This window comes from Aptenodytes forsteri, unplaced genomic scaffold (assembly GCF_000699145.1).
Source record: "Aptenodytes forsteri isolate BGI_AS27 unplaced genomic scaffold, ASM69914v1 Scaffold193, whole genome shotgun sequence".
Classification (NCBI taxonomy): Eukaryota; Metazoa; Chordata; class Aves; order Sphenisciformes; family Spheniscidae; genus Aptenodytes; species Aptenodytes forsteri.
The window spans coordinates 15,079,283-15,104,574 of NW_008795405.1; the positions used below are offsets into that span (position 1 = coordinate 15,079,283).

Genomic DNA, 25,292 nt, shown 5'->3' on the forward strand with positions numbered 1-25,292 from the left:
GGCTGCCGGCGCCTCTCGCCGGCTTCGGAGGCAACCGGCCCTTCAGAAATTCCCTTGCCAGGAGCCAGGGTCTGCCAGCCGAGAGGCTCTGGAGGCAGACTTCCGTCCCGGGGAGCCGCGGGGAGGAAAGGAGCAATTTCTGGTTGACGCTCGGAGACCGTTCAGCCTTTCGTCGGCTGGGTCTAAAGCTTTAAATAGGCTTTTTGAATAGGCGCGGGGAGTCCGTGTTGTGTGAGATTGTATGTGTTTTTTTGAGGAGTTGTTTTTTTTGTGGGAGTGACTCTTAAAGGGAATAAAGTCTTGTGGAGGTGTTCAGTATCTGCAGGACTTGGAATAAACCTGACATGCGCCTGCCCTTCCCACTTATTTTATCTGCCACGATTTTCTGATCCTTTCCTTTGAAGTGGGGGGGGAGTCTTTTTTTAGTCAGCAGCAAAGTGTTACTTGTGGCACACTGGGTTTTTGTTTAATTTTTTTTTTTTTTTACAAAAAAATGTATTGCTGGAAGCAAGGCTCTGTAGTCAAAGTTGTGTGCTAAAGTTACGTAAGTGTGAAAAGAAGCGGTCAAATAGTATCAGTTCACGTAATATTTAAATTGGTGTGTAGTCTTTGAATAGTAGGTTGGTAATCTGTCTTGTATATGATAATTTTTGTGCTCTTTTGAATTTTTAAGGAGTCTAGTAAGATAAAGATACTCTTTAAGCTTCTGATGTAGTCTAAAAAGTTTGCTGTCTGTGATGTTTGTGAATGACCAGTAGTTGCTAGAAAGGGGAGTGTTGAAGGAAAAGTGTGTTGAATGGCTGAATTCTCTTGTCTGAAAAGATGGAAAGAATGGTGATTCTGATTTTTTACTCCCTTTTTAAATATAGGTGATTACTTAGCAAGTTTGACAGAGTATATGACACTTCTGGTATATAGTCAGTTGACAGCCCAATGAGTCTGATTAAATTTCCCTGCTGCTTGATGAACAAAGAACTTTCATTTAAGAGTTTCCCAAATACTGCTTAGTAGAATGAGGTTCTATATGCTTCTGTGCGTTATTGTATGAAACCTGAATTAAATCCACTTGCTGGGGTTTTTTTCTTAGAACTGACTGTCCAAGAAAGAAAAAGACAATAGAAACTAATACAGTCTTCTGGTTTGTGGAAGCTACCTAAGATAGCTGAATGCAAGTGGATGTATGACTCATGAGCTGGCAGGATACGGGACCTCGCTGAGATCAATTGACAATTTCTAGCATGCATTTGCACTCTGAAAATCAGAGTGCCTGATAGGATGCTTTCTTAGAGCTTCTGCATGCTGATTATTACTTGACTGAAGTGCAGCATGCATATAATCAATGCACTTGATTCTCTTCCCGCGTACACAACTTTTACATCAGGGTAGCCCTATTGATTTCAGTGGTTTTGTTCTTTATGAGCATGACCATGCAAGCTCAGTGGGAATGATATCCACTTGTCATTTACTGGAGATTGAATTGCATTGCTACATTCAACTCGATCATGTCCATGATGCAGAATACCTATTCTGACTTGACTTCTAATGCCAGAAAAGACCCCCAAAAGCAAAATCACAAAATATGTAGGCGAAAGAAAAGATTAAAGTTTGACCTCCCCTCCCTGCGTGCATGTGTGCACGCATCCGCACACACAGAGCTTCAAACAGCCTTTGGTAATAGCCTGCTCAGTTAAGAGTGTTGTGAAGTTTTACTGAGCCTACTGGATAGGCTTTTATGCCTATTACACAGCTTAGTGAACGTTATAGAAGTGGTCTGAAGTGGTCAAATGCTGAGGCTTCATTGTCCGTTTCCTGAAATTTTAGACGGGGGACAGTTGCCAGAAAAATTCCAAAAGAAGCAAAAAAAAAAAACAACCCACCCAAAACCCCAGAACAGACTACTGGCTTGCGAAAGGGTAGTTGTACTAAAGTTTCCCTGCAGAATCAGGCATATTTTATTTTGAACAAAGATAGTAGTTTTGCCTCTGTATTTTGGCATAATTAAAGACTTACTTGCACACTGATGTAATTGACTGTTTGGTTTAAATGCTTAGCAAAAAGTTTATCAAAAGATGAATAGTAAATAAGCCCATGCATCAAGATAAAACAATGAGCCCTATATTGCTGTTCATGGGTATTTGAATTGGGAAAAAGGGCACTTTGCTCACCACAGTGTGGGAAGACAATGTGAATTAATTACTTGTTACTGTTTTCTGGTGCTGCTATATTAGCTTGTACATGGGTGGTACCAAATTTAGTCAATCGTAAATCATTGTCCATAAATGAGTATAACATGTCTGGTAGCACCTCTTGAAATGTGTAGAAATAATCTGTGAAATACATAGCAATGTGATTAAAGGGGACTACTCAGTCCTTGTCCTGTTACGTGGTTACTTAGAAGTTGCAGTACTGTTGTTGGCAACGGTTTAGACTTACCATAACTTCTCTTATCACCTTGGTATCTATGGTGATATCAAACTTGTGACCCATGATTACTTTAATTAAAGTGTTTAGCTTGAAACAGGAATGCTTTGTTCTAGTTCAGATTAACTTTCCAGATCTTCAGAATGGACTTATTTGCCTTTCTTCACGTGTGAAAATAGGAACTGAACAAAGGCGTTGTGTTTTCTGAAAGGGTTGAAGAGGTGTATATGGTGGATATTTTAGTCATGTTCCTGTAGTGTGTTTTCTCTGTGCTGTCTAATATCTATGCTCATTTTCACTGGGGTATCCTGACATGGATTTAGAAAATTGTATATAATTAATGGTGCTCTCCAAGTGAGACACCCCAATTTGTACTAGGAAAATTTGTTTTTATGAAGTGGAATTTATTTGTGCCTTTGCTAGATTCAACTTGAATCATCCTCTTTAGTGACTGTCTCCAGGTTGGGTACGCAATAGTGATGGGGGAGGGGAAGGATCATTAGAAATCACTTTGTCAGATTGTGCTTGCAAAACTGATTCTTAGATGCAGGAGCATTTGGGAAGGTGGTGCTGAAATGCTGGCTCCACCAAATGCTGGAATTTCAAGCAGCTGGGGCTTAATTTTGAGGGGGGAAAAATGTATTAATGTAACTACATCTGCTTCTAGGTAATGACTCTTGACTCTGTCAAGTTTTCAAACCTGAAACAGGTGTTGGCTTAAACTGTTACTGTTAGCATAGATAGTCTGCAAGCTTAGGGCTGAAATAGCACAACCAAACTAAACATTGCCCACAGATGTTAAACTATTCCTGGATGGGGAAGACAAAGATGCAGAAGTTAGGTGTATGGTTTGGAAATGATTCTTGATAATCCAGGAAGCATGTGCTATGGACCCATATTTGGAAACTCAGGGGGTTCATATTGGGTTTCTAGAAGGTTCTTCAAAACCTCTTAAAAAACCTTTTAATGTCCTAAAAAAATAGAAGGGCTTTCATTTGACTTTATCAGATTGCAGGGGTGAGAAAAATAATCATCTGCTGTCTGGCCAGTTGCCTTGCATAGTATAAGTGATAGACTAGTCATTTAGTTCAGTTGTGGGCCTGTATCAAGGATGGCCAAAATTCTTTGCGATGACAGATAGGTAATGAGCTTCTTATATGAAAATTTTTCATAATGGAGGCAGAAAGTCATTGTCTGGTTCCGTTAAAATATTAAGGTGATAATCTATTTCTGACTCTGATTAAGACAACGGTATAGGCTTTTGGTATCCATAAGCATTGAGTCTGCCCTGACATTTTTGCCAGTGAACCTTAGAGGATAAGGTAGGTATTTTCCTGCAGCTGTTTTAAATATCTCTGCAGTTTTGAAAGTGAAATACATGAATGTGGTTCATCACGTAAAATGTCTTAATTAAATTGCCTCTTAGCTCACCTTCAAACTAGAATCCTTTAACTTGCTATTGGATCCTTCCCGGAGAGGTCCATGTCACTTGTGTGCTGATGATTCAGAAGGTCGTAGTGCTTCGGCACAGCATCTCGCAAATGTTGAAGTCAGATGATGACTATTGATATATGCAGTGTTTTTGTCAGTTCATGTCTCAGTGGTGTGAAATAAGAGATGGGTGACATGGGGAAAGAAGAATCTGTTCTCTGTCTGTGTGCAAGGCACATCAGAGGCAAAGTAACCTAGCAGCCGATTAGGTTAAAAAATGACATGCTGTGCAAAATGGAATTTAACATTCCGAAGCGTCTGCTAAATAACTGTATTATTTAACAAGCTAATTATGGTTCTTTGCTTCCAAACATGACCAATGAACTAATTCGCCTGAAGAGATTGCAATGTGGTAGCAATAACCAAGCTGTTACCACAGTGCCTTGGTACTGCACAGTTGCCGAATACATCTTTTATCATGTAATTGCATTTCAGCTGTTCCTAAAAACAAATGTGTTTAGCTGTGTGATCATAAAAAGAAAATTTAAGCTTAAATGTCATTCATCCTTTTAGTTGGTAAGCAGAATGTCTTTTAACTTGTTACATCGGGGAGGAAGCTATAGGATTAGGTGTCATTGCTTTGCTACCAAGTGTACCTTCTGAGTTCCCTTTTGCACTCCTTATTTTCCACAGGGGAAAACTGATTGAATAACAGTGTGTTCTCCCTGCTCTGTAATAGAGGAGGAGGAGGATGGCTCAGGGAATTAGGGATCTAGAAGTGGAGTATGATGGCTAAAATCAGGAATAACTGAGGCAGAAATACTGACAGAGCTTCTTGGGTTGAGAGTCAAGGGGGTCATCTTATAAAGCTGGGGAGTTCCAGAGATGTCAGCTGGAGCTAGCTACTATTCTAGAAATGCATGAAATAATGGGGTTCTGAGGTGGATGGATTTTCTGTGCAACAGAAGGGCTGCAAGAGATACAGGAAGTGTGGTAATAAGAGCAAAAGGTAATCAATAAAGTCTTGGGAAACAGATTCTGCCATGTTTTGTCATTGATCTGTTACATGGAATCTGCAGTTACTAGTTTTATCCCTGTAATCTGTCTTCTTTCTACTTCAATTGGTACTTGGGCTTGGTACTATTAAAACTTCTGGTTATTTCACCAGTAGAAATGTTTTAAGTGGTAGTCAAAAGATATGGCTGGCTAAAATGCTGAACTTTCACTGATCCTAGTAAAAAAAAGTTTGACTTGCTTTGAAGTGCAGAAGTGAATCCAGTTCGAGATGTGTATTGCCAGTATATAGGGCATGAGAGAAGTGCAGATGGAAGGACACTGAACATGAAGATTTGTTTGGGTGTGTCCTAAACAGGTACATAGAATAACCCAATTTAGACTAAGTATCTATCTTAATGTAATTGGGTGTAGAAGGATGTTGGGGGGTATCTGTGGTATCTCTTAACAAATCAGTATTTTACAGCTTTATAAGATAGATTAATATTGGGCATAGTTAATTGCAGTGACTGGTAGTGCATGTTTTTGTGAAGATAAAGTGATTAACTAATTGACATGCATTCAGATCTTCAATACCTTTCAGAAGACGGGACTAAAATCGTGTTCCAGGTTCCTTACAGAAAGCTGCGTTAGATCTGTAAGAATAGTGCTAAATACACACTTAAGCAGAATGCCTTATATTTGAGTCTGCTGTACTCTCAAGTGGTTTTAAGGGACAAAACAAAGCAGATCAGATAGTATATAGCAGTTAATTTCCTTTTCCTGACTGGCTCCATGGCTCTGTCCGTATTTAACTTGCATGGGTGGCATCCAGATTAGTTTGGCATGGGCATAAACTGCATGGAGTTACTATGCCTTATTTGCACTGTACGTCTCCAGAGGTGTCACTAGAATTTAAGGGTTGCGTCTCTCTGTTTTGCTTTGCTTTGGATGCAGTATGTTTGATTCTCCGATGCTTCATGAGAGGAAAAAGGGGGAAGCAATTTGGATGTAGTGGGCACCAGGACTTGCTTGAAGGCAGAAAACATCAAGCAGTCAACTTGCCCTGTTTGCAATGAGAATATCGATTAACTTGTCAGCCTGAGTGAAAGTTTGCTTGGACTTCAGCCTCCAAACTTTGAGCTGCCTAGTCCAGGTTGGTAGGGGATCACAAATAAACTTGTGGTAAATTTGTGCATGGAGGACATTGGTAAAGTTTTTTCCAAACTTTTCCAAAGAAGTATGTGGGGTTTTTTGTGTGTTGTTTTTGTTTTGTTTTCCCAATGAGTTGTTAATGTCATAGGACAGTCTGTAACTAGGATGGTCTGGATACTAAAGAGCTACTGAAGTCTGCTGCTACATTTGAAAAAGTATTTGACTTTTGGTGTGAACCAGGTCTTCTATCTTGAAGGACGTTAGCCTGACATAACACTTTAAGGTAAATGTTTTGTATGTTGTTGGTTTAGTCTGTTTTGGTTTAAATTAGTTTTTTAAACTGCAGGTATGTGTTGCTGTAGAGATACAGGTTTTTTTGGTATAGGAAAAATTGGTTGTTTTTTGTTTTCCCATAACTGTCAATTATTAAGGGATCCTTTCTCTTATTTTCTACTGTATCAAAGCAATATATTCATAGTTCTTCTTGGTTTACTCCAGTAGCCTGTGGAATTGAATAGCTGGGCAGTTGATTTCTGATGGCAGGCTTTTGGGAAGTACAGGCACTGAAGGCTGACTTTCAGTTTGGCCCTCCAATAGCAAGAAAGCATTGTGGAATAGCGAGCCTTTATGCTAGGGAAGGAAAGAAGATCTTAATGTATACAAAATTTCTCTGTTGACTCATGCATCTGATCTGAGGCAGGAAATGAAAACTTGTTTCTGTTATGAATGTCATCAAACAGTCAAACTGGAAGTTCTGGGTAGCTGTTGAAATGGCTACATTGAAGGCAGCTGATCTCATTCTAGTCTGCAGCATGGAGAAGGCATCACTTTCAGCTTTTCAGAAGTTCTGTGCTCTTCTGAGCTTCATAATGTCTTTTCTCTTTGTGTAGGCATTACTAAATATCTTTGCTCAAGCTTCTGTTTGGAAGAACAAATTGTTGCCAAATTGGGTTTGTAACTCCTGCAGGTGCTGTAAAACTTACCATATAATCCTCGCTTAAGGTAAATTCAGTTGCTTTCTTTAAAGCACTGGTAAAGACTGAAAGGTAGTGTGGTGAATGGAAAACTAGATTAGAATAAAAAAAAGTCCAAATAGTCAATTTTGTAGTCTATTCCCAGTTTAATGGTGCAGATAGTGTTTTCTTATTAAGACTCCTGTCTTTGCAGTGTTGGAGTCTATTTTCCTCTTTCACCGTGGAACATATACATGAACTGCTATTTGATCTGGTAGATCAGATTAAACCCCAAACTAGCAGTAACATTTCTAGAAATAGCTCAGTGGCAAACATTAAAAGCAGGCATTACAAATTGAATAGAAATTTATCCTTAGTATATTTCTTTTATTTACATATGTCTTGTCTTCTCTTTCCTAACCTAAGTTACTGAGTAATGAATAATGTTATTTCCCATGTTTCTGTTTAGGAGGAAAAAAAAAAGAAAAAAGAAAAATGTTGCCTCATTTGTTTTCTGCCTTACGTTTTCCTCTTGTGGTGTGGGTTTTTTTGTTTGTTTTTTTTTAAATTGGGGAAATACTATTTCTGTCCTACCACCTTGTATTTCCATTCCTTAAACACTACGTGTAAAATGAAACTTCCTGTTATTTTTGTAAATACTTGGACTTTGCAAGCTCTTTGTGTATAAAGTGACTTGCAGAATCTGCTCCCCATACACAGGGTAGGAGAAGTAGTGTAGTGGCAAGTTTATTAACATTTAGCTGAGTAGTTACAACCATATATACATCTGTTGTCCTATGTGTATTTGAGGCTGGGAAACAGGATTGGTGCTGGTGTGAGCATTGCACTGAGGAACACAGGTGGACGTTTCCACTCTCTGTCTTCTTGGTGTCTCTCTGGTTATAAAATAGCAAGAGGAGAGAGAAAACATTGTGTCTTGGCATATTATAAGGTCTGAATATGAGTAGACAGCAACAACAGGTCTTTCACCTGATTTCACTGCAGCCCTTGAGCACAAATCCATAGGGGGAGCTCTAGAGCAGATAAAATAGCAGTTATCTTAACTGGCGTGCAGATTAAAGCTGTGAATGATCCCTATCTGCTGTTTACATAGTAGGGTGGGAAAGAGCTTAGGCTGGCCTCTGCCACGGAAGGAAGAAGCCCCCTTGGGAGGGAGACGTGCTGTTTAGTTTTTTTGCTTTCTTTCAGACCTGTATGCAGGTGTTGAAAAACTTTAATTTTATGGGCAGGTGCTGAAGCCCATTAGCAGTTATTTTTAAATTTCTTGTTCCTCCGTGACACTTCTGTTGGAGGTCAAGGAAGTCTGAAGACTCTGAAGTAAAGATCAGTAGTCCTAACGTCTTAGGGTAAGTATCTGCCACTCCTCTGATAGGCTTGCTTGGTTACTGACTGCTGTTGAGATCCGAAGTGGGTATGGTGGAGGTTAGTCTTGAAGAGGTTAAGGGAAATAAATATTTAGGCATTGTTTCAGGAAAAGTGCACTATCTTTCAAATGCAGCCAACATTCATAGGATTGTTCTACTTACTTACTTACTTGTTTGTGTTTAAGTAGATATGTGACTTTTGCTCTTTTTTTCCTCACCCACTGTGTCCTTTCTGTGTTCTTCATGCTGTAACTATGGATGTCTTTTTGCTCTTTACAATTAGTGTGGAAATCTGTAAGTGCAGTGTATTCTTTTAGGTGTGCCGCAATAGTGAATTTGTATTGAGATGCAGCCTAATAACTTATATGCTGTTTTGATCTTTAGTATGTATTGAATTCAGTATTTTGTGTATTTCAGATGATAAAAAAGATATTGACCATGAAACAGTGGTGGAAGAGCAGATCATTGGAGAGAATTCTCCTCCAGATTACTCAGAATACATGACAGGGAAGAAACTTCCTCCTGGTGGAATACCTGGTATTGACCTCTCAGACCCCAAACAACTGGCTGAATTTGCTAGGTAAGTAGGAAGAAAGGATCTTTAAACTAAAATGGTTTTCTTTTCACTGGTTTAATTACGAAACTGTTAGGCAAAATAAATGATAGATTTAGTATGGCTTATTGTTCCATTTAATCATCTTCGGAAACAAGGGACTTAATTCAGAACAGAGTAGCTGATACCGTGTTAAAATAACTGGGTTTTATATTCAGCAGTAACTTGTTCAATGACTTCTGGTCTTTAGTTCTTGTTGGGTAAGACAGGACCTAGATACATTGATAGACTGTATCTTTGACATGACAGAATATATCTTTCATGTGAGTAGTCTTAGATTCTTCAGCACCAAAGGATCTGATAAGTGAAATGCTCCATTCAGGTTGTTCAGTACAAGAAAGCTAGACTACAATATTTGGTTTGTAAAGCCACTTACTGTTCTTTTTCACCTGCTTCTTACTACTTAAGCTCTAGGTCTTAAACTTCTTTTTAATGGAGTCATGTGTCTTGCACTTTCAAGTGCCACTGATAATTGCAGTTTCACAATTGGTAACTGTACTGCTTGGATTTTCCTCTAGTGAATCAGAATTTTCACTCGTCTACGTATCAATACATTGACCCGAGTTACAAGGTGACTTTTACTTTCAAATAGAGGTGAAGCTCTGTTCTGCTGTGGAGTACTGAAAGTGTCATGCGTCTCTTCCCCCCCCTCCCTCCACAGAGCCCCTGGCTCTGGTATTGAGTGCTCAGGGTAGTCGATGGCCACCAGATGGCAACCGTGAGGTCACCAGAGAAGTCTGCTTTGGCACCTGGAAGCTGTGACATTAGGATTGCCTTTGCAGCATTTACTTGGTCCCCTTCCTTGTGTGCATGTGCTTGTAATTACCAAAGGCATATTCCTCCACTCAGTGCATGGGCAGCGTTAATGCTGGTGTCTCCAAATACTAGAGCACAACTGTTAGCTTCTTGCAGCTGCTATAATCAGTTTTTCCCATGTTGAAAGCAAAATGTATGTATGTAGCTACACTCATTTTCATTTTGTTACCAGCTGGGTATTCTTCAGAGCCCTGGTGCACAATTCTGACACTTAACAGCAGGTGGATGGTCAGATGTTGTTATTCTTACTTCCTGGGTCAGCTCGTAAGAGGGAGAAGTATGGTTGTTTGGTGGTTTTGTTTTTTTTTTATCACTGGGTTTTTCAGCTAGTTGCTAGATGGCAGGGACTGTTCAGACAAGTTCTGGTCTGGCTTCTTGGTTAGGTGGATCTTGGTGTCCAGTGTGCGCATCTACTCTTGTTTCACCTGTTTGATCTCGCTGCTTTTTAGAAGGTTGTTCTGTTACTCTTCAGTGTGTTTGTACCAGAGGATTGCCAGCACAGCCTTGTCCCGCAATTATTTTCAGTAAAGCCATTGAACTGTGGATTTTGAAGGCTTCTAGTAAGATAGTTTTGCAGGGTTTGCTCCCTGCTTCAGGCTATCTGATCTGGAAATGTATAAAAACACATCACAAACAACTGAAAACAGGGTTTTATCTAAAGTGGTGGGTGGTTCTAGCTATTGATACTGTTGTTACTTGTTGGACTACTGTTGATCAAAATGATTGTGTTTTCCTCCGAGACCTGCTGAAAGGTTAATACAATTTTGTGTGAAAGCAAATGTTTAAGTGATGCTCTGAGTGTACCTAGCCTTCTAATTCTAAAATGTTACTTACACATTTCTGCTCATCATGTGCTTAGAATGGCATTCTCAGTTACTTTAAAACATGCTGAAACCTTTGGTTCTATTAAACATTTAAGTACTGAATAGCTGTCTTTTGTTAGGAAGTTTAAATAGTTTCTCATAGGGTATTTTTCATGCAAGTACTGAATATTTTTCTCCAGATTGGTTTGAATACTTGAAATCGTTGCCAGGATTTGGGCTTCTTGGAGTGACCAGATTGCTTCTATCAGATCTGTCTGCATATTTCTTAATACTGTAAAATGTACTGAATCTTTGGGTTTTAGTTAGTTTTCTATTGAGAAAATAGTGGCAGCTGGCAGTAATTTAAAATTACCACTTTTTTTATTCATGGTAGAATGTTCTAGGAAGTTCTAGAGCTAGAATTTGTAGCAGATGATGGAAAGCGTTCTATGTGTACAGTCTCTTTTCTGTTAATATATTTTTGTACAGCAGATAAAATGTAATCTACTTCAGTCATAAGACAAATATATGGTGGTAGAGTGAGCAACCTGGGGGGACATCACCTTTAGCAATGTCCCCAAGTTGCCCAAAACCTATGAAGAATTGTTCCGATAGCTTAATTGTAGATATGTGAAAACTTCAAGTATCTTCTGTTTTAAGAAAGTTTTTTTTGATTTCTTGGTCAGAATTGGTGACTGTCAAACTTTTACTCTTGCCGGGGGGGAGGGGGGGGGAGAAAACTCTGCTAGTTGTATGTAAGATCTTAAATGACTGTGTATAGCTGAGGCTGAAGAATATGGGTGTATTAGAATTTGAATATTGCTTGTTAAGGTCTTGGTCCTCTTGCAGTGAAGCATTATAAAAGGGACTCCTTTTAGCTAATAACATGAATTCAAGCACTGATACCTACAAACCCATTTTTATACTGATCAATTGTCTTGTTCATCTAGATTGCTGTGTGAAGTATCACTAGAAACCTTGCATGGCAAACTGGAAGAAAAAACTGTGTTTACATGTGCTGGAATTGGGTTTGGAGGTCCTAAGAATACAGTTGTTCATGCTAAAAGAATGTGTTTGTTTAGTGTAAAGTTCTCTGAAAGTTTCAAGCATTGCTGGTTGCTTTACAATTCAGAATTTTGAAATTCTCAGTAGCTATATTCTGAAAACTTTGAGCAGCAAATGAAGTTGAAACAGTTACTTTTAAACTTAAGTAGCTTCATGTGCTCTGAGTAAGGTTTTGAGTAACAAATTTGTATTTTGATGACTTGAAAGAAGAATGGTGCACAGTCCACATATAAAGAAGCATAAACTAGCTAGTAAAATTGTATGCTAAGTGTATTTTGTGCAGTTGAGAGCAAGTTATTTTGGGTTGCTTTCCTGTTTTCATTAAGGTAGTTCGAAGAATCTCACTATACATTTGTAGAAATTAGCTACTCAAAACCGGGCTAGATCCACTGTTTATAACCGTGCAGCTTATTTTGATTAAGGATAAATTGACTGAGACATTTGCATCGATTCTTGGGAACAAAGTTCTGATGTTAAGTTTAAACAGGCAAAGCTTGAATTCTAGTGGCAACAGATTTCAGGCAAGGTTCTGGAGTTCTGATCATGGTCTGATTAGTGAGAGGTAAGGCTGGGGTTGACTTGATGCTTGAAGTCCTCTGTAACTCTGCAGCCCTGGGGAAAAAAAACAAAAAAAACCAAAAAAACCCCAAAAAACAGTAGTAATTCAGCATCTGCAATGGACACCACTGCTGCTCAGCAGCTAGGTGGCACTAGCAGAGTGAGCAGTTATATTGTCTCTTGTGATACAGATGCTTGAACCTCTGTAACTCTGCAGCCCTGGGGAAAAAAAACAAAAAAAACCAAAAAAACCCCAAAAAAAAGTAGTAATTCAGCATCTGCAATGGACACCACTGCTGCTCAGCAGCTAGGTGGCACTAGCAGAGTGAGCAGTTATATTGTCTCTTGTGATACAACTGTCTTTTGCTGCTTCTTTTAGTGCATTTGTCATTGAGTCATGTAGCAGGAATCCGGATCCTTTAACTGGAACTCTTACAGTTTTTTCATGGAAAGGCTTTTATACATTCTAACACTGTTGAAAACACTGCGAATAAACAAGCTGTGTCAGAACATTAAGACATGTTCAGTAATGCATAGATGAATGACCACAAATTATGCCTGGTTGGGCAATTTATCGCCTTTTACAAATTATTTCATTCTGTTGTAGAAATCATGCATTTTCTCTAGTACACTTTAAAAATGCAATAAAAAAGAAAAAAATATGTGGATTTTTATTAGGCAGTCATATCAGAATGTGAAACATGAATTGTGAATGATCTGCTCAGAAAGAAATGCAACCTAATAAATTACCATGTTCCCATTTGATAGCTTTGACTGGGACACTGACAATCCCTTCAAGTGAAATAAAATGTTTCATCCAAGTCTAAACTGATTACAAGTAATTCTGTAGTTAGCTGTGAAGAATTCATAACTGCTTGGTAATAAAAGCTTGGGGAAGTAACAGACATATTTCTAGTTGGTGCATATGGCAAAGTCCCTCAAACAAAGCCACTAAAAAGGATATCCCTGATTCCCCTTTCCCTCCCTCCTACCCTCCAGACAGATACATGACTGAACTGGCTAAAGACAGCAGAATACAGACATCAGTAAAACTAAGAAGTAAGAGGGGAAGATGCTATAGCTGGGAAGTTGGCACAGTAATGGGTCCTTGTGGTAAAAACTTTACTCTCCATGGCTTTGTTTTCTGCTCTTCTTAGTACCTTTTCTGAAGGAGAGCCCTTGTAAGGACTGCCCTTCCTTTCTATCCACTGCCCAAAATGGATAGAAAACAAAGGTGAGGAAACTGTATTAGAGTTTGAAATTGGACACCCTTCTTAAAAGTGACAAAGCATTTTGGTCACCTAGATTTATGACTTAGGCCTCTTTATAAGGTATATGCTTTTGTACTGGTTTTGTTCTTGTTGCAGAGAAGCTTAAAGGGCAGTAAACTGACAATGGCTTTACCCGAAGTGTTCTTCTGGGGGAGGGGAAACCTCTTGCTCTGTACCACACTGCGAAGGTCACTCTCTCTGTTTACACACATGATATTCTTCATAACTGCAACAAAACTAGTAATTATTTTTGCCAGAACCTTGGAGTGACAGAGAACTTTTTATGACATTTTCCTACCTAACTGTGACCAAAGCATGTTAAGACACTGGCTGTGGGCTCTTTGGTTGTAGATAGATTCCTAGGACACCTTGTGCCACTCCCCTTTTGTCTATTTATCCAAAAGCCAGTCTAGCCAGTTTCAGGAGTTCTTCAGCTCAAATGGATTCTTGCAGCAGCATAGGGCCATGACACTCATGTTATTTCTGCCTCAGCAGGGCAGTACAAGGGGAATGGCAGAGTGAGGGAGCAGGTCAGAAGTGGCAGTGACACTACTGATAGAGAATAATTTCCTCTTCTAACTATTCTTAGGGATGTGGTCATCAGCACAAGTGAATATCACTGCTGGTCATCAGAGATCTCTAGGACGTGTCAAAGGAGTTGCCTGAGAGAGAGTAATACTGTTTAGGTTAGATTTATGTGTAGAGGGAGAAGAAAGGATGTGAGAACACAGAATTTTAACAGTGGCAAAAAAGGGAGCTATCAGAACAAGGGGGAAATTCTATACTGCTAATTGTTTCTGACTAATGGATTTCCTTTATTCCTAGCCTTAACTCTGTTTCTGTGGCTAACTTTTAAAACTGGATCTACCTCCAAGACGATAGGTTGTGGAGATTGACAGAGGTTTGGGGTGGGGGTTGGTTCTGTCAAGATACTGTTCTTTCAGTTCAGCAGGGTAGTTGAGGGAGGTAGCTGTTACTTTCTGATACTGCACAGTGACAGAGTTGCTTGCTTTATTTTGAGGAACTGAGTGGTTTAATACCTGTGATCTCACTCAGTCTTCTTTATACATGGATAAGAGAGTGTGCTTTTATGGAGCTCATTCTGTGAAGCTATTTGGTTGCACACCTTCCTGCTCCTTCTGCTGTCTCCTGTTCCTCCACCCACCCAACACAAGTTAACACATTTGGCCTTTAATCACAGTGTCCCAGTGCCTTGATCCAAAGGTTCACTTGCTAGTTTTTCGCGGTTAGCTAGTCTGCAGTTGCCATTAGTAGGCATGGCCCTTATAAACTCACTTCAGAAATGAAAATTCTGGTCTTGCCATGTAAATTGACTTTCTGCAAAGGCAGCCGTTTCAGAAGTTCCACCCAGGTATTAATGTATGTGTGTGTATAGTTGTTTTAAATAGTGGTATGTGTTAGAGTTCTGTTTTTGATTAATGTTTCAGGCTAAGAAAACTTGGACGGAGCTGGTAGAGATGCTCTACTGGGTGGGAGCCAAAAGTCTAACCACCAGCAAGAGCTACCTGCAACAGTGTAATTAAGATCAACAGCCCAGGTTCTAGTCTGGTCTCCTTTTGCAGAAAGTTAATTTTAAAGTAAGACCAAAATCTTTTTTCTAATACACTTGAATATGTAAGTCTTTAAATTCTTCTTTGAGTGATTGTCCATATGGATTCCACAGCCTTGTCAGCAAGATGACATTTTTGACAAAATGATCTGTCGTAGCTGTGCCCGTGGTGTACGTGCCCTCATGCCTTTTAATCCAAGTGTACGAAGGGCCCAGCAGCTTCTTGCTGCCTGTGGCACTGAGATGTAACCTGGACACTGTTTGCCGCCTCTTCCTGTTGAAGTGTCTGCTTCTGTTTTGTTGAACAGCTTGGTTGCCTATGGAACCTGTGCTTATGCACAGTCTTGTTCTGCATTTAAGCTTAAGTTGCCCACTTCCCATGCTTCCAGGAGAAATGAAAAGATATAAAATCTGCCCCTTTATTAGCTAAACTTTGTTGTCATTTTTGTAGTCAATAGGGACTAAAAGTTTTTATGTTCAAGTACACTGCTGGGCTGATACTCCTCACTTCAGAAACAAAGCCTGAGAATTAAAAAGTCAGCTTATTCCAGAATGGATGCTCAGAATGTTACGTGCCTGCTCAGACACTGAACTGAAAAATGTAAGGTATATGTTGAAGCTCCAGTCTGTCCCATGTCTGACCATCCAGTTCTGCTGTGATTTGTTCCTCAAGCTTCCTGACTACACTGATCTAGAAACTTCCTGACTACACTGGCCAGGGTATTTTCCTTCTCACTTGGCTTCACAGCCTGTTACAGATGACATTCTTGCCTCATTTCCTTCTCAAAGACTGACTTAATACTAGAGGCAAGACACGAGTTATGAATAGGATTTAACACGATGATCAGTGGGACTTACGCCAAGTGTAAAGAATGCAAGTACTGCCCACTAAAGCTGTTTACCACATCTCCTGTTAAGTGATTCCTTTTCTGTCTAGTCTCTCCCTTTACAGGTGACTTCAGAACAATGGTGTTTTTACTCATTCCGATGATGTCATGGACACAGATTTTGGGCCTAGGAGTATTTTGCTTTGTTTTTTTGGGGCTGGGGGAATGACTCAGCCAACATTTAACAAGTTGATAGTGTTAGAAGTAAAGGAGGTGTTTTTGGCACCAGCTTTGTCCCCTAGGTGTGTTTGTTCTCTAATGGCATTAAACCATGGCACTATGTTCTCTCATGTCCTGTGTTGTCAAAGCATTCTTCTGTGTGTCCATTTTGGCTTTCTATAGAGTTACTGTAAGAAAGCTTTTGTGTGTGTGTGTGTTTTCCTATAGCCTCAGTACCTTGTCTACTATCAGTCTAGAACCTCACTGGAGAGGGTAGTCAGACAGTTAATCCCAATCACTTGGTTGGATTTAGGTATTTAATACTTCACTCAGGCTGCGTAAACTAAACACAGCACAATCATTCTGTATTCCAATTGGATTATATAAATTAAATTTAATCAATAAGGTCATCTAAGTTCATCTGTAATCTTGGAAAAAGAAAACTCAGGAAGATTAAGATAATAAAGAGGCTGGTCTACAGGAACAGATGCAGTTTGCTGTGTTCAGGATGTCTCTGTCCTTAAATTGATGAAATTTTTAGGTATGCTGCTGGCAATGGTGCAAGAGGAACTTTGTCAACACAGATGCCTCGCACCCGTCTTCTAGGAGCTGTTAGTATCTGTAAATGAGGTGATTGTTGCATATGATACTCTCAGCTTCCATAGTTTTGTCACATCTGTATTTTTAACCCTGCAGGAGATTGCAGTGTTCTTCAGTTATAACTGTACATAGCTCAGCATCTCCAGACTAACTGAGTAGCAGGAGTTTCCTAAATGTCCGCTTAGAGAAAAGAACAAACGCAGCCTCTAGATCCTTTGGTTTTAATGTTGTGCCTGTGAAGTGGCTAACTGTCATGTGCTTTAGTCCCTATGTGATCACTTGAGCCGTGCTACATCTGCAATACACAGAGGAGTCAGATTGTTTCTGAGGGACAAATGATAGCCCACAGAGCCATAGGAGACTTCTCCATCACATGATTCCATTCTCAGTTGTAAGATTTTCCTGGATCTAGTCTTCAGGAATTCTCAGGGAGGTTTTTCACTGTTCTTGCCTTAATTTAGCCTCACAAGGCCTTCCATTCCTGTCCTCTCTCATCTGTCCACGTGAAGGAGGCAGGTGAAACAGCATATTTACGTCCTATGCATAGAAACGTTACAGTATCAAAGAAGACTGGACCCTGCCTGCAAAGAAACAAATGCTTGTTTCTTTGAACCAATGGTTGAATTGGAGAGATTTTAGCTTATTTTCCCTACTGCTCTTGGGAATTTGTTTTGTACGTTTAGAAGTTGCTGTTTAGCCAGTCTCAGATCAATTATTAAAAATACGTGTATGCACTACTTGGAAATATCTTCCTCCAACCCTGTTCTTCCATATCTGTTTCCAGGAACTGAACTGATGGGGATTAAAACTGTCTTGGATAGCAACAGACTCCTCTCCTTCTTAATGTTAAAGATAGTGATTCTGATAATTCTAATTCTTTTGTTAAATTCAAGCCACTCATCTCTGTTTAATTGAGACTAGAGAGAACACCAGAAAACCTTTTGTTTAAGTTACAGATATGTAGCTACCTCATCATACAGAACTATCTTGTACTGTATTACCAGGAAAAGTCATTCAGGAACTTACATAAACAGACTAGCTCCCCTTCTACAGCAAGGGGAGCATGGAACATGCAAAATCTCATTACTTATCTAAGTGAATCCCCAGCTGCATGAGGTGCATTTATTTACACCTCCCTCCCTCCACCATAAGGTGGAGATAAGCCATTTCTCTTTGATTGTTCTTGAAGACAGCACTACAGGTTTGAGAAATAAAGATAGGTAAAAGGGCAGTGCGCTTCCCTGGAATAGTCTCCACACAGCTGACTCTTCTCTGACATTCAACAGGTGGTTGTTATGTATGGCAGGACTGTTTAAACACTGTCTACAGGGAGTCTCATTGTATTTGAAACACCTAACACATGCAAGCAGTAGTTTGCTGGACTCCTTATGTAGTCAATGGAGACTAATGGCGCCGGTAAAGTAGTGGTGAAGATCCTTATCAGCAACCAAGAGTAAATAAATGATTGCTTGTCAGTTGCCAAGAGTGGAATCCATGTGTACAGTAGCTTAAAGTAAGAATAATTGCAGTTTCTGTGGTTATAACGGATGTCTACATTGTCTATGTAGATTCCACAATTTGCCTGCCTTCCCTGCTTCTGTAGAGTTTTCTTCTGAAGTCTTGTGTGGTGAAAATACTGAAGAATGATTGAGGCTGCTCTATCCTTCATGTCCTGGTGCAGGGATGCAGAGGAAGTGAAGATAAATAGGCCACATGGGTACTGGCACAACAAAAATGGAGTTTTCAAACAAAACCTCCTAATTACAATTAGTATAAGTCAGGAAAAATCCCTCTATTTCCACACATTCAAAGGACTAGGAAGGTAGTATTAAATGTCTTACTCTGTATTTGAGAGGTCCTTCTGGAAAAGCTGAACTTTCCAAATGCTAAATTATACTGCTAATATTATTATGAAGGTTTTGAAAATATTAAACTGAGTACTACTGATGTACATATTGATAGTATTATCAAATAAATGTGTGCATTGTGTAGGCAGTTACAGGAGAAGAGCTGTCTACTAATGTTTTTCTACTAATTTTTTTTTATCTTTAAGAATGAAACCAAGAAAAATTAAAGAAGATGATGCTCCACGAACGATAGCTTGTCCTCACAAAGTAAGTGAAGTGCTCAGCTTCTGAGTAGGTAGTAATTTGTAGACCAGAATTTTGCATTGATGTTTTCTCTTGAGAATGAATAACTAAAATGTCTTACTGTTAATAGACTACACTCAGTTAACTGTATTTTAGTTATCATTCTTTAGAGGCTTCCTTAAAAACCTTTCACTGAATAATATATTATTCCCATTCCTTGTCTTAAGGTTAGTGCATACCTAATCTTCTGGTAACCATGATGCACAGTCCCTAACATGCTGGTTTTACTGTTGTGATTTCCTGCCACCCAAGATTACATACTTGAAAGAATGTTCTGAAAGCTGTTCAAAGTACGTTCCTAAGATCTATATATCCTCTGCTTGGAAACTATGACAGATTTGGAGTCTAGATCAGGAATCAGCAATTTATGGTGCAGATGTCAAAGTCAGCATTATTGGAAGACTTTGAATTACATTCCACATAGCTGGAAGGTGCATCATCTTGAAAGAGAGAGAAAGGCATCTTGGAGATATGATTCTGATCCACTGGTAGCGGGGAAGCCTCTGTCTTGAATAAATGTTGCCAGTCACCTAGATTGGTAGCATCTAGCTTTACTGCATTATCCAGCTTTTGTAGAGCTCCTGTTAGCTGACTTAGTCTGTAATTAAAAAAGACAAATACAATCTTGCTGACTTCTGGTCTAGATAAGTGTGAGCCTAAGCAAATAATCAGGGCAGATCACTAATAGTACGCATTAGAGAGCATGATTAGAAGACTTCTTTCTGAGAGCCATAGTCTAAGGAATTTGCTGGATTCCTCTTTGTGCTTATTGATTTCCAATTCTTCACATTCTACAAGTGTCATGTTTTTATTATAGTATAGTATGTGGAGATACAGGAACAGTTACTCCTTATGATACTGATGAATGCTGCCTTCATTTCTTTGATTTACTTTTTCATAGCCTCAACTTCATCTAAACAGGGCAAAAAAAAAAAAAGAATATTCTGTCCTTCCATTTTCTTTCTTCTAGTGTTTCTAGGCTTTGTGCATTTCTGACTTCAGTTTAAAAAAGAAAGATATTGTAGAAGATGTAACTGCTCCTCTCAGAGGCAAGCAGGGACTTTGAAATAAATGCAAAAAAAGTTGATGGTATGTTTAATTTGGTGCTGCTTTGCCCCAGCCAGTTCTGTTACGTGCAGTGAATGGTGGCACAACGCTTCTTAAATCAGCCAAAGAAATTCTAGTGCCTGAAGAGAGAACTCTTCTTGAAAGTGGCATTTCCCCCTTTTTTTAAGAAATAAGGCATGTTTAAATCTGGTTATTAGTTTTGAAAAAAATAATTTCCAAAGAAGAGGCCTGTGGAATTTAAGATTAGCAATTGATTGTTCCTTCAGGTTCTGTTGTTGAATTTTATGCCTCATAACACAGTGATGTTGGTAGACTAGTTTTATGTAAGTTTAAACAGCACCACTTGGAGTACCGATAGAATTTACAGTTGTTAATAGGATTTTATGAGGGATTTTGAACCTTGAAGACATTTGTAAAACATGTGATAGATGTCTATTGATTGTCACTAGAAGGTGAAAAAAGGTCTAGAAAGATTGGGTAAAGACAGCCCCAGGTCACTGCTGGCTTAAGTGTACTCTGGAATCAAAAGTAGTATTCCTGTGTCGATGCAGCATGGACCCCAGATTAAGACTTCTGATGCTGTACCTGAGTTAATGTGAGTATCTTTTGCTTTTAGGTTGCATTGGCACTAACTCAGAGATTCTCCTACCTTACTCAGTTGCCCAGTATCACTTTGTAGGTTTAAACTGTAAAAGCAGTGGCAGTCTCTTTATATCTCAAGGTGGTAGTGATCAATCTGCTGCTGCCAGTTTGGACAAGGTAGTTTCTGTAAGCTGTTATGTGCTGGAAACCCTCTTGCTCCATTTCTTCTCAGGAATGAGAAGGAAGAGGACAGAATGTTAGGAGATGGAGTGGTGCACATACGAATTGGTACTAGAGAGTTATCTGTGGTATATTAGAGACTATATCGTATATTATAGTACTGTAGTGCTCAGAATGTAGCACATGGAAGAATATACCATAGGTATCCATGAACAATCATTCTGTCTTTTGGTTTTTTCCCCCCTGAAACTGTAAGTGCTTTTGTTTGGTTTATTCATTTGCTTCTATCAGAGCTGCATCTTCTCCATGAGACTGTCCTATTATTCATTTGACTGCACGTGGTTCATAATACTAAGTGAGGAGAGGGTTTGGGTTTTTTTTGTTGGGGTTGGGTTTTTTTTTACCCCAGCTTTTCAAATAATCAGTTTTCTTGGTATTGCTTTTTTAAAATAAATGTAAGGGGTCTCCTTTGCAGGGCCAACTTTTAAGAAAGTATTCAGGATATAAAAGCATTTTAAATGCTTGTACTGTAGCAGATAAAACCTTCTTTATCAGAACTAGCTTATCTACTAATTGAGTTTCACTGTTCTTTTTAAGGGCTGCACAAAGATGTTCAGGGACAACTCTGCCATGAGGAAGCATCTGCACACTCATGGCCCTCGAGTACACGTATGTGCAGAATGTGGCAAGGCCTTTGTGGAGAGCTCAAAACTAAAGCGACATCAGCTAGTTCATACCGGAGAGAAACCCTTTCAGGTATTGTTAACCTCCAGACCTAAGTACCACCATTTATTTGGTAAACATGTGTAGACTGTAACCTATATGACTTCTGAGGATACTATGGTTTTTTTTCTAAAATCAGATGAGGCACTGAATGATCACCTTAAAAACTGGAAGTTCCCTTAAGCTAATTGGGCTATCATTTATCTATTTCCATGGGCCTTTGTTAGAAATTAGCAAATTGTATGTACATGGGAGATACCTTCCAAAATATAATATAAAGTTACCCACTTCAAAAATGAAGCCTGCAGTTACTACTGAATGAGGAAAATGTCTCTTTCTCTTCATCATCTTTTCAACTTAGCACTTGTGGACAACTGAGACTCGGGGCTGTTTGCTCAGTTGACTCATGATACTAATTTTCAGTAGCAGTAGTAAGCAGTTTTCAGTAAAATGATGGTAGTCACTGGGTATCTTTCCATTCGTATCAAGTCACGTGAGCTTCTGCCACCAGAGGTCCCCTGCCTACTTCATATGATACTCCTTATAAATCTTCTTTACAGGTATTCATAGTCTTGAGCATATCTGTGTTCTCCAGTACGTGTTTAAGATATGTATTTTTAATTGGGTTTTTTTTTTAAATGAATTATTTTAGAAACCTGATTTACAGTCCTCAGGCATTCACTTAAATGTGTATGCTGGAGCTGCTGTGTTTTAAATTATAAGTATTTACCGCTAAACATGCTGCCTCTTGTATTCTGAGCCCATCTTAAAAGTAAAGCTGGTAAAATAAGCAAATCTTTGCAAATTATGACCAGAACAGGGAAATTCTGATGTGAAACACTGTTTCTGTTTTCTAGTACAGCATAGCAAAACAGTGTTTTGTATGCAGAGAAGGTGTTTTTAGTGAAAGCATTTGTTTGCAAGCTGGAAGTTATTTCCCTCTTTGAAAATAGATATACTACTGTGGTAAAATAGATATACTACTGTGGTAAAACAACCTGAAGTATTCATTTTATTTTTTAAATACAGTTTAAAAGGATGCCCACAGCTTCACCTGTAATAATCTTCAGCGTCTAGCTTCATGTTTGTGCAGTCTAGTGATTTAAAAAAGAATACTGTTGTAATCAGTGACTGAAATGAGTACTACTTTTGTTAGCTAATGGAGTATGTCTTTTCCTTTCAACAGTGTACGTTTGAAGGATGTGGAAAGCGTTTTTCACTGGACTTCAATTTACGCACACATGTGCGAATTCATACTGGCGACAGGCCCTATGTTTGCCCATTTGACGGCTGCAATAAGAAGTTTGCGCAATCAACTAACCTGAAATCTCACATCTTAACACACGCTAAGGCCAAAAACAACCAGTGAAAGTTGGAGGAGAAAGTTCTTGAACTCAAAGCATCTTACAGGAGTATGAATTGGAAATAAATATGCCTCCCCTTTGTATATTGTTTCTAGGAAAGAATTTTAAAAAAAGAACCCTACAAACCTAAAGGACGTGTTTTGATAAGTAGTAAATAAAAAGCAAAAAAAAACCCACAAAAAAAACTTTAAGGTGACGTTGCTAAGATGCTCTACCTTGCTCTGTAATCCCGTTTCAAGAACACGGTGTTTTGTAAAGTGTGGCCCCAGCCGAAGGGGTCAGTTCATGAACTTGCATCAAGAAAGACAATTCTTTATACAACAGTGCTAAAATTGGACTTCTTTTCACATTCTTATAAATATGAAGCTCACCTGTTGCTTACAATTTTTTTAATTTTGTATTTTCCAAGTGTGCATATTGTACACTTTTTGGGGATATGCGTAGTAATGCTATGTGTGATTTTTCTGGAGGTTGATAACTTGCTTGCGGTAGATTTTCTTTAAAAGAATGGGCAGTTACATGCATACTTCAAAAGTATTTTCCTGTAAAGAAAAAAAGTTATATAGGTTTTGTTTGCTATCTTAATTTTGGTTGTATTCTTTGATGTTAACACATTTTGTATAATTGTATCGTATAGCTGTAATGAAATCATGTAGTATCAAATATTAGATGTGATTTAATAGTGTTAATCAATTTAAACCCATTTTAGTCACTTTTTTTGGAGAAATACTGCCAGATGCTGATGTTCAGTGTAATTTCTTTGCCTGTTCAGTTACGGAAAGTGGTGCTCAGTTGTAGAATGTATTGTACAGGCACTGACCTTTTATTAACACCTGATAATATGTACATCCCATGTAATAGAAAGGGCAACAATAAAACAGTGGTCCTAAAGAAAGAATATGGCAGAAAATTATCTGTAAGCACAGTCTATTTTCTTTTGTTGTCCAGAGCAGTCCTAGTTCCTCTTGACCTCCCAGAAATTGGAAGCTAAATAAACTCAAGTTTCCTTTACTTTGCATTCAATTACAATGATTCGTGATGAAATTACATAATGCCACGTCAGGTGGTATACCGAAACAGAATTGGTGACTGTAGTTCTGTTTCTGAGTGACCTAGACTTCCACTAGCTGGAACGGTGGATTTGGAGACTTGGCAGTGTAGCGGGGAGTTTTCGGTGTGCCTGGACAGCAACTAGGTGAAACAGTACAGTAAATAACTAAATGGGCACCTTTGTTTAGTCAAGGTAAGGAACCTTGGAGGTTTAAATGCAGTAACAATAGAAACTGGGGGAACGGTAGGGTTTGAGTGGTCATACCAGAAAAAAAGAAAATTGTCTCTCTCTTTTGGCTAACTTGTTTGACTGAGTATAAAGATGAAAATTCTTGGAACCTCGTTGGGCACCTTTTACCTCAAAAGAGGAACTCAGAGTTCTCGGAGAACTTGATGGGAGTTTTGATGGTCTAACTAAAAGTGGTTACTACTCATTTGTTCAAGTGTTCAAAGTAAGAAATTTTGCAGCTACTCTAGTAAAATGTGACAGATTAATAAACATAAGAATATGCACAGAAATGCATAAGTATTATTTTTTAGAGGGATGTGACATATTTTAATATAGTAAAAACTGTTGTTAATCTTTTTCTGAATTCTGTTCTTACAAGGTTCATCAAAATTTTCATTGCTAATACCGTAAAACTTACTTTTGAGCCCAGTTTTGGTGGTAGTGGAAAAAACATGGGTAATAATGAAACTACACTTGAGAGCAAGGGAATTTTCATCCGTACACAAGTTAATCTGAACACTGCAGCTCTAGTCTGAGGTTATTAGGGGTAGAAAGAAAGATGGGGCATTTAATTGTAAAGTATGCGTTAGAATTTTGGCAGTATTTTTTTTATATAAGTTCTTGAACAGGACAATATACTGAAACTTGTATAGTTGTAGTTAAATTAAATTCTGTATACAGTTAAATTAGTGTCTATTCTTTTTGGAAGGAAATAAAATCAGTTCAGTCTAGTTCTAATTGACCTTACATTTTTTTTTTCTCAAACAGTATATATGATGGTGTTAGGCTTGCGCAGAAGCTTGCTTTCCTATGTCATAAAGTGGTACCCATTTTATTGAATTGCAAGGTAAAGAGATTCCTTGATGGTGTCAGTACTTCATCCTTGAACATACATTTGAGACTAAATTATTTATGTTAAATACTGATTTGAGGATTAACTGGGAACTGAAACTAGTATTACCCCTTAATTACTAGGTAGTAATTAAGGAGAGAGATCGGAAAAATTTTCATCTAGGCCTCAAATCAGTAGCATTCAATACACTCCTGAGTGTAAGTAGCAACACTTAGTAGCATGAACGATCCTGCTTTGTAACTAGTTAATTACATATTGGGTATGAATAAATACTTGCATTGAGCAGCTTCTGTAAGTTATTTAAGCTTTTGAAGTACTGTTGGCTTGTTTGTTCTTAAAACATCATGCTTAATGCAACAACATGCAATAACAGTTGATTCCAGAGTTTTCCTTAAGGATTTTCAGTGAAGAAG

At 38.6% G+C, this 25,292-nt stretch overlaps 1 protein-coding gene across 1 annotated transcript in view; it reads left to right on the forward strand.

Annotated features, from left to right (window-relative positions):
* Positions 1 to 24,761, forward strand: part of YY1 (YY1 transcription factor) — a 26,666-nt gene extending 1,905 nt beyond the window's left edge. The window contains exons 2-7 of the mRNA XM_009280969.1: positions 674 to 680; positions 5,946 to 6,001; positions 8,756 to 8,918; positions 18,734 to 18,794; positions 21,258 to 21,416; positions 22,570 to 24,761. Coding sequence (XP_009279244.1) covers positions 674 to 680; positions 5,946 to 6,001; positions 8,756 to 8,918; positions 18,734 to 18,794; positions 21,258 to 21,416; positions 22,570 to 22,752 — 629 coding nt within the window. The 3' untranslated portion in view covers positions 22,753 to 24,761. The remainder of the gene's footprint in view (positions 1 to 673; positions 681 to 5,945; positions 6,002 to 8,755; positions 8,919 to 18,733; positions 18,795 to 21,257; positions 21,417 to 22,569) is intronic.
* Positions 24,762 to 25,292: the final 531 nt, after the last annotated feature.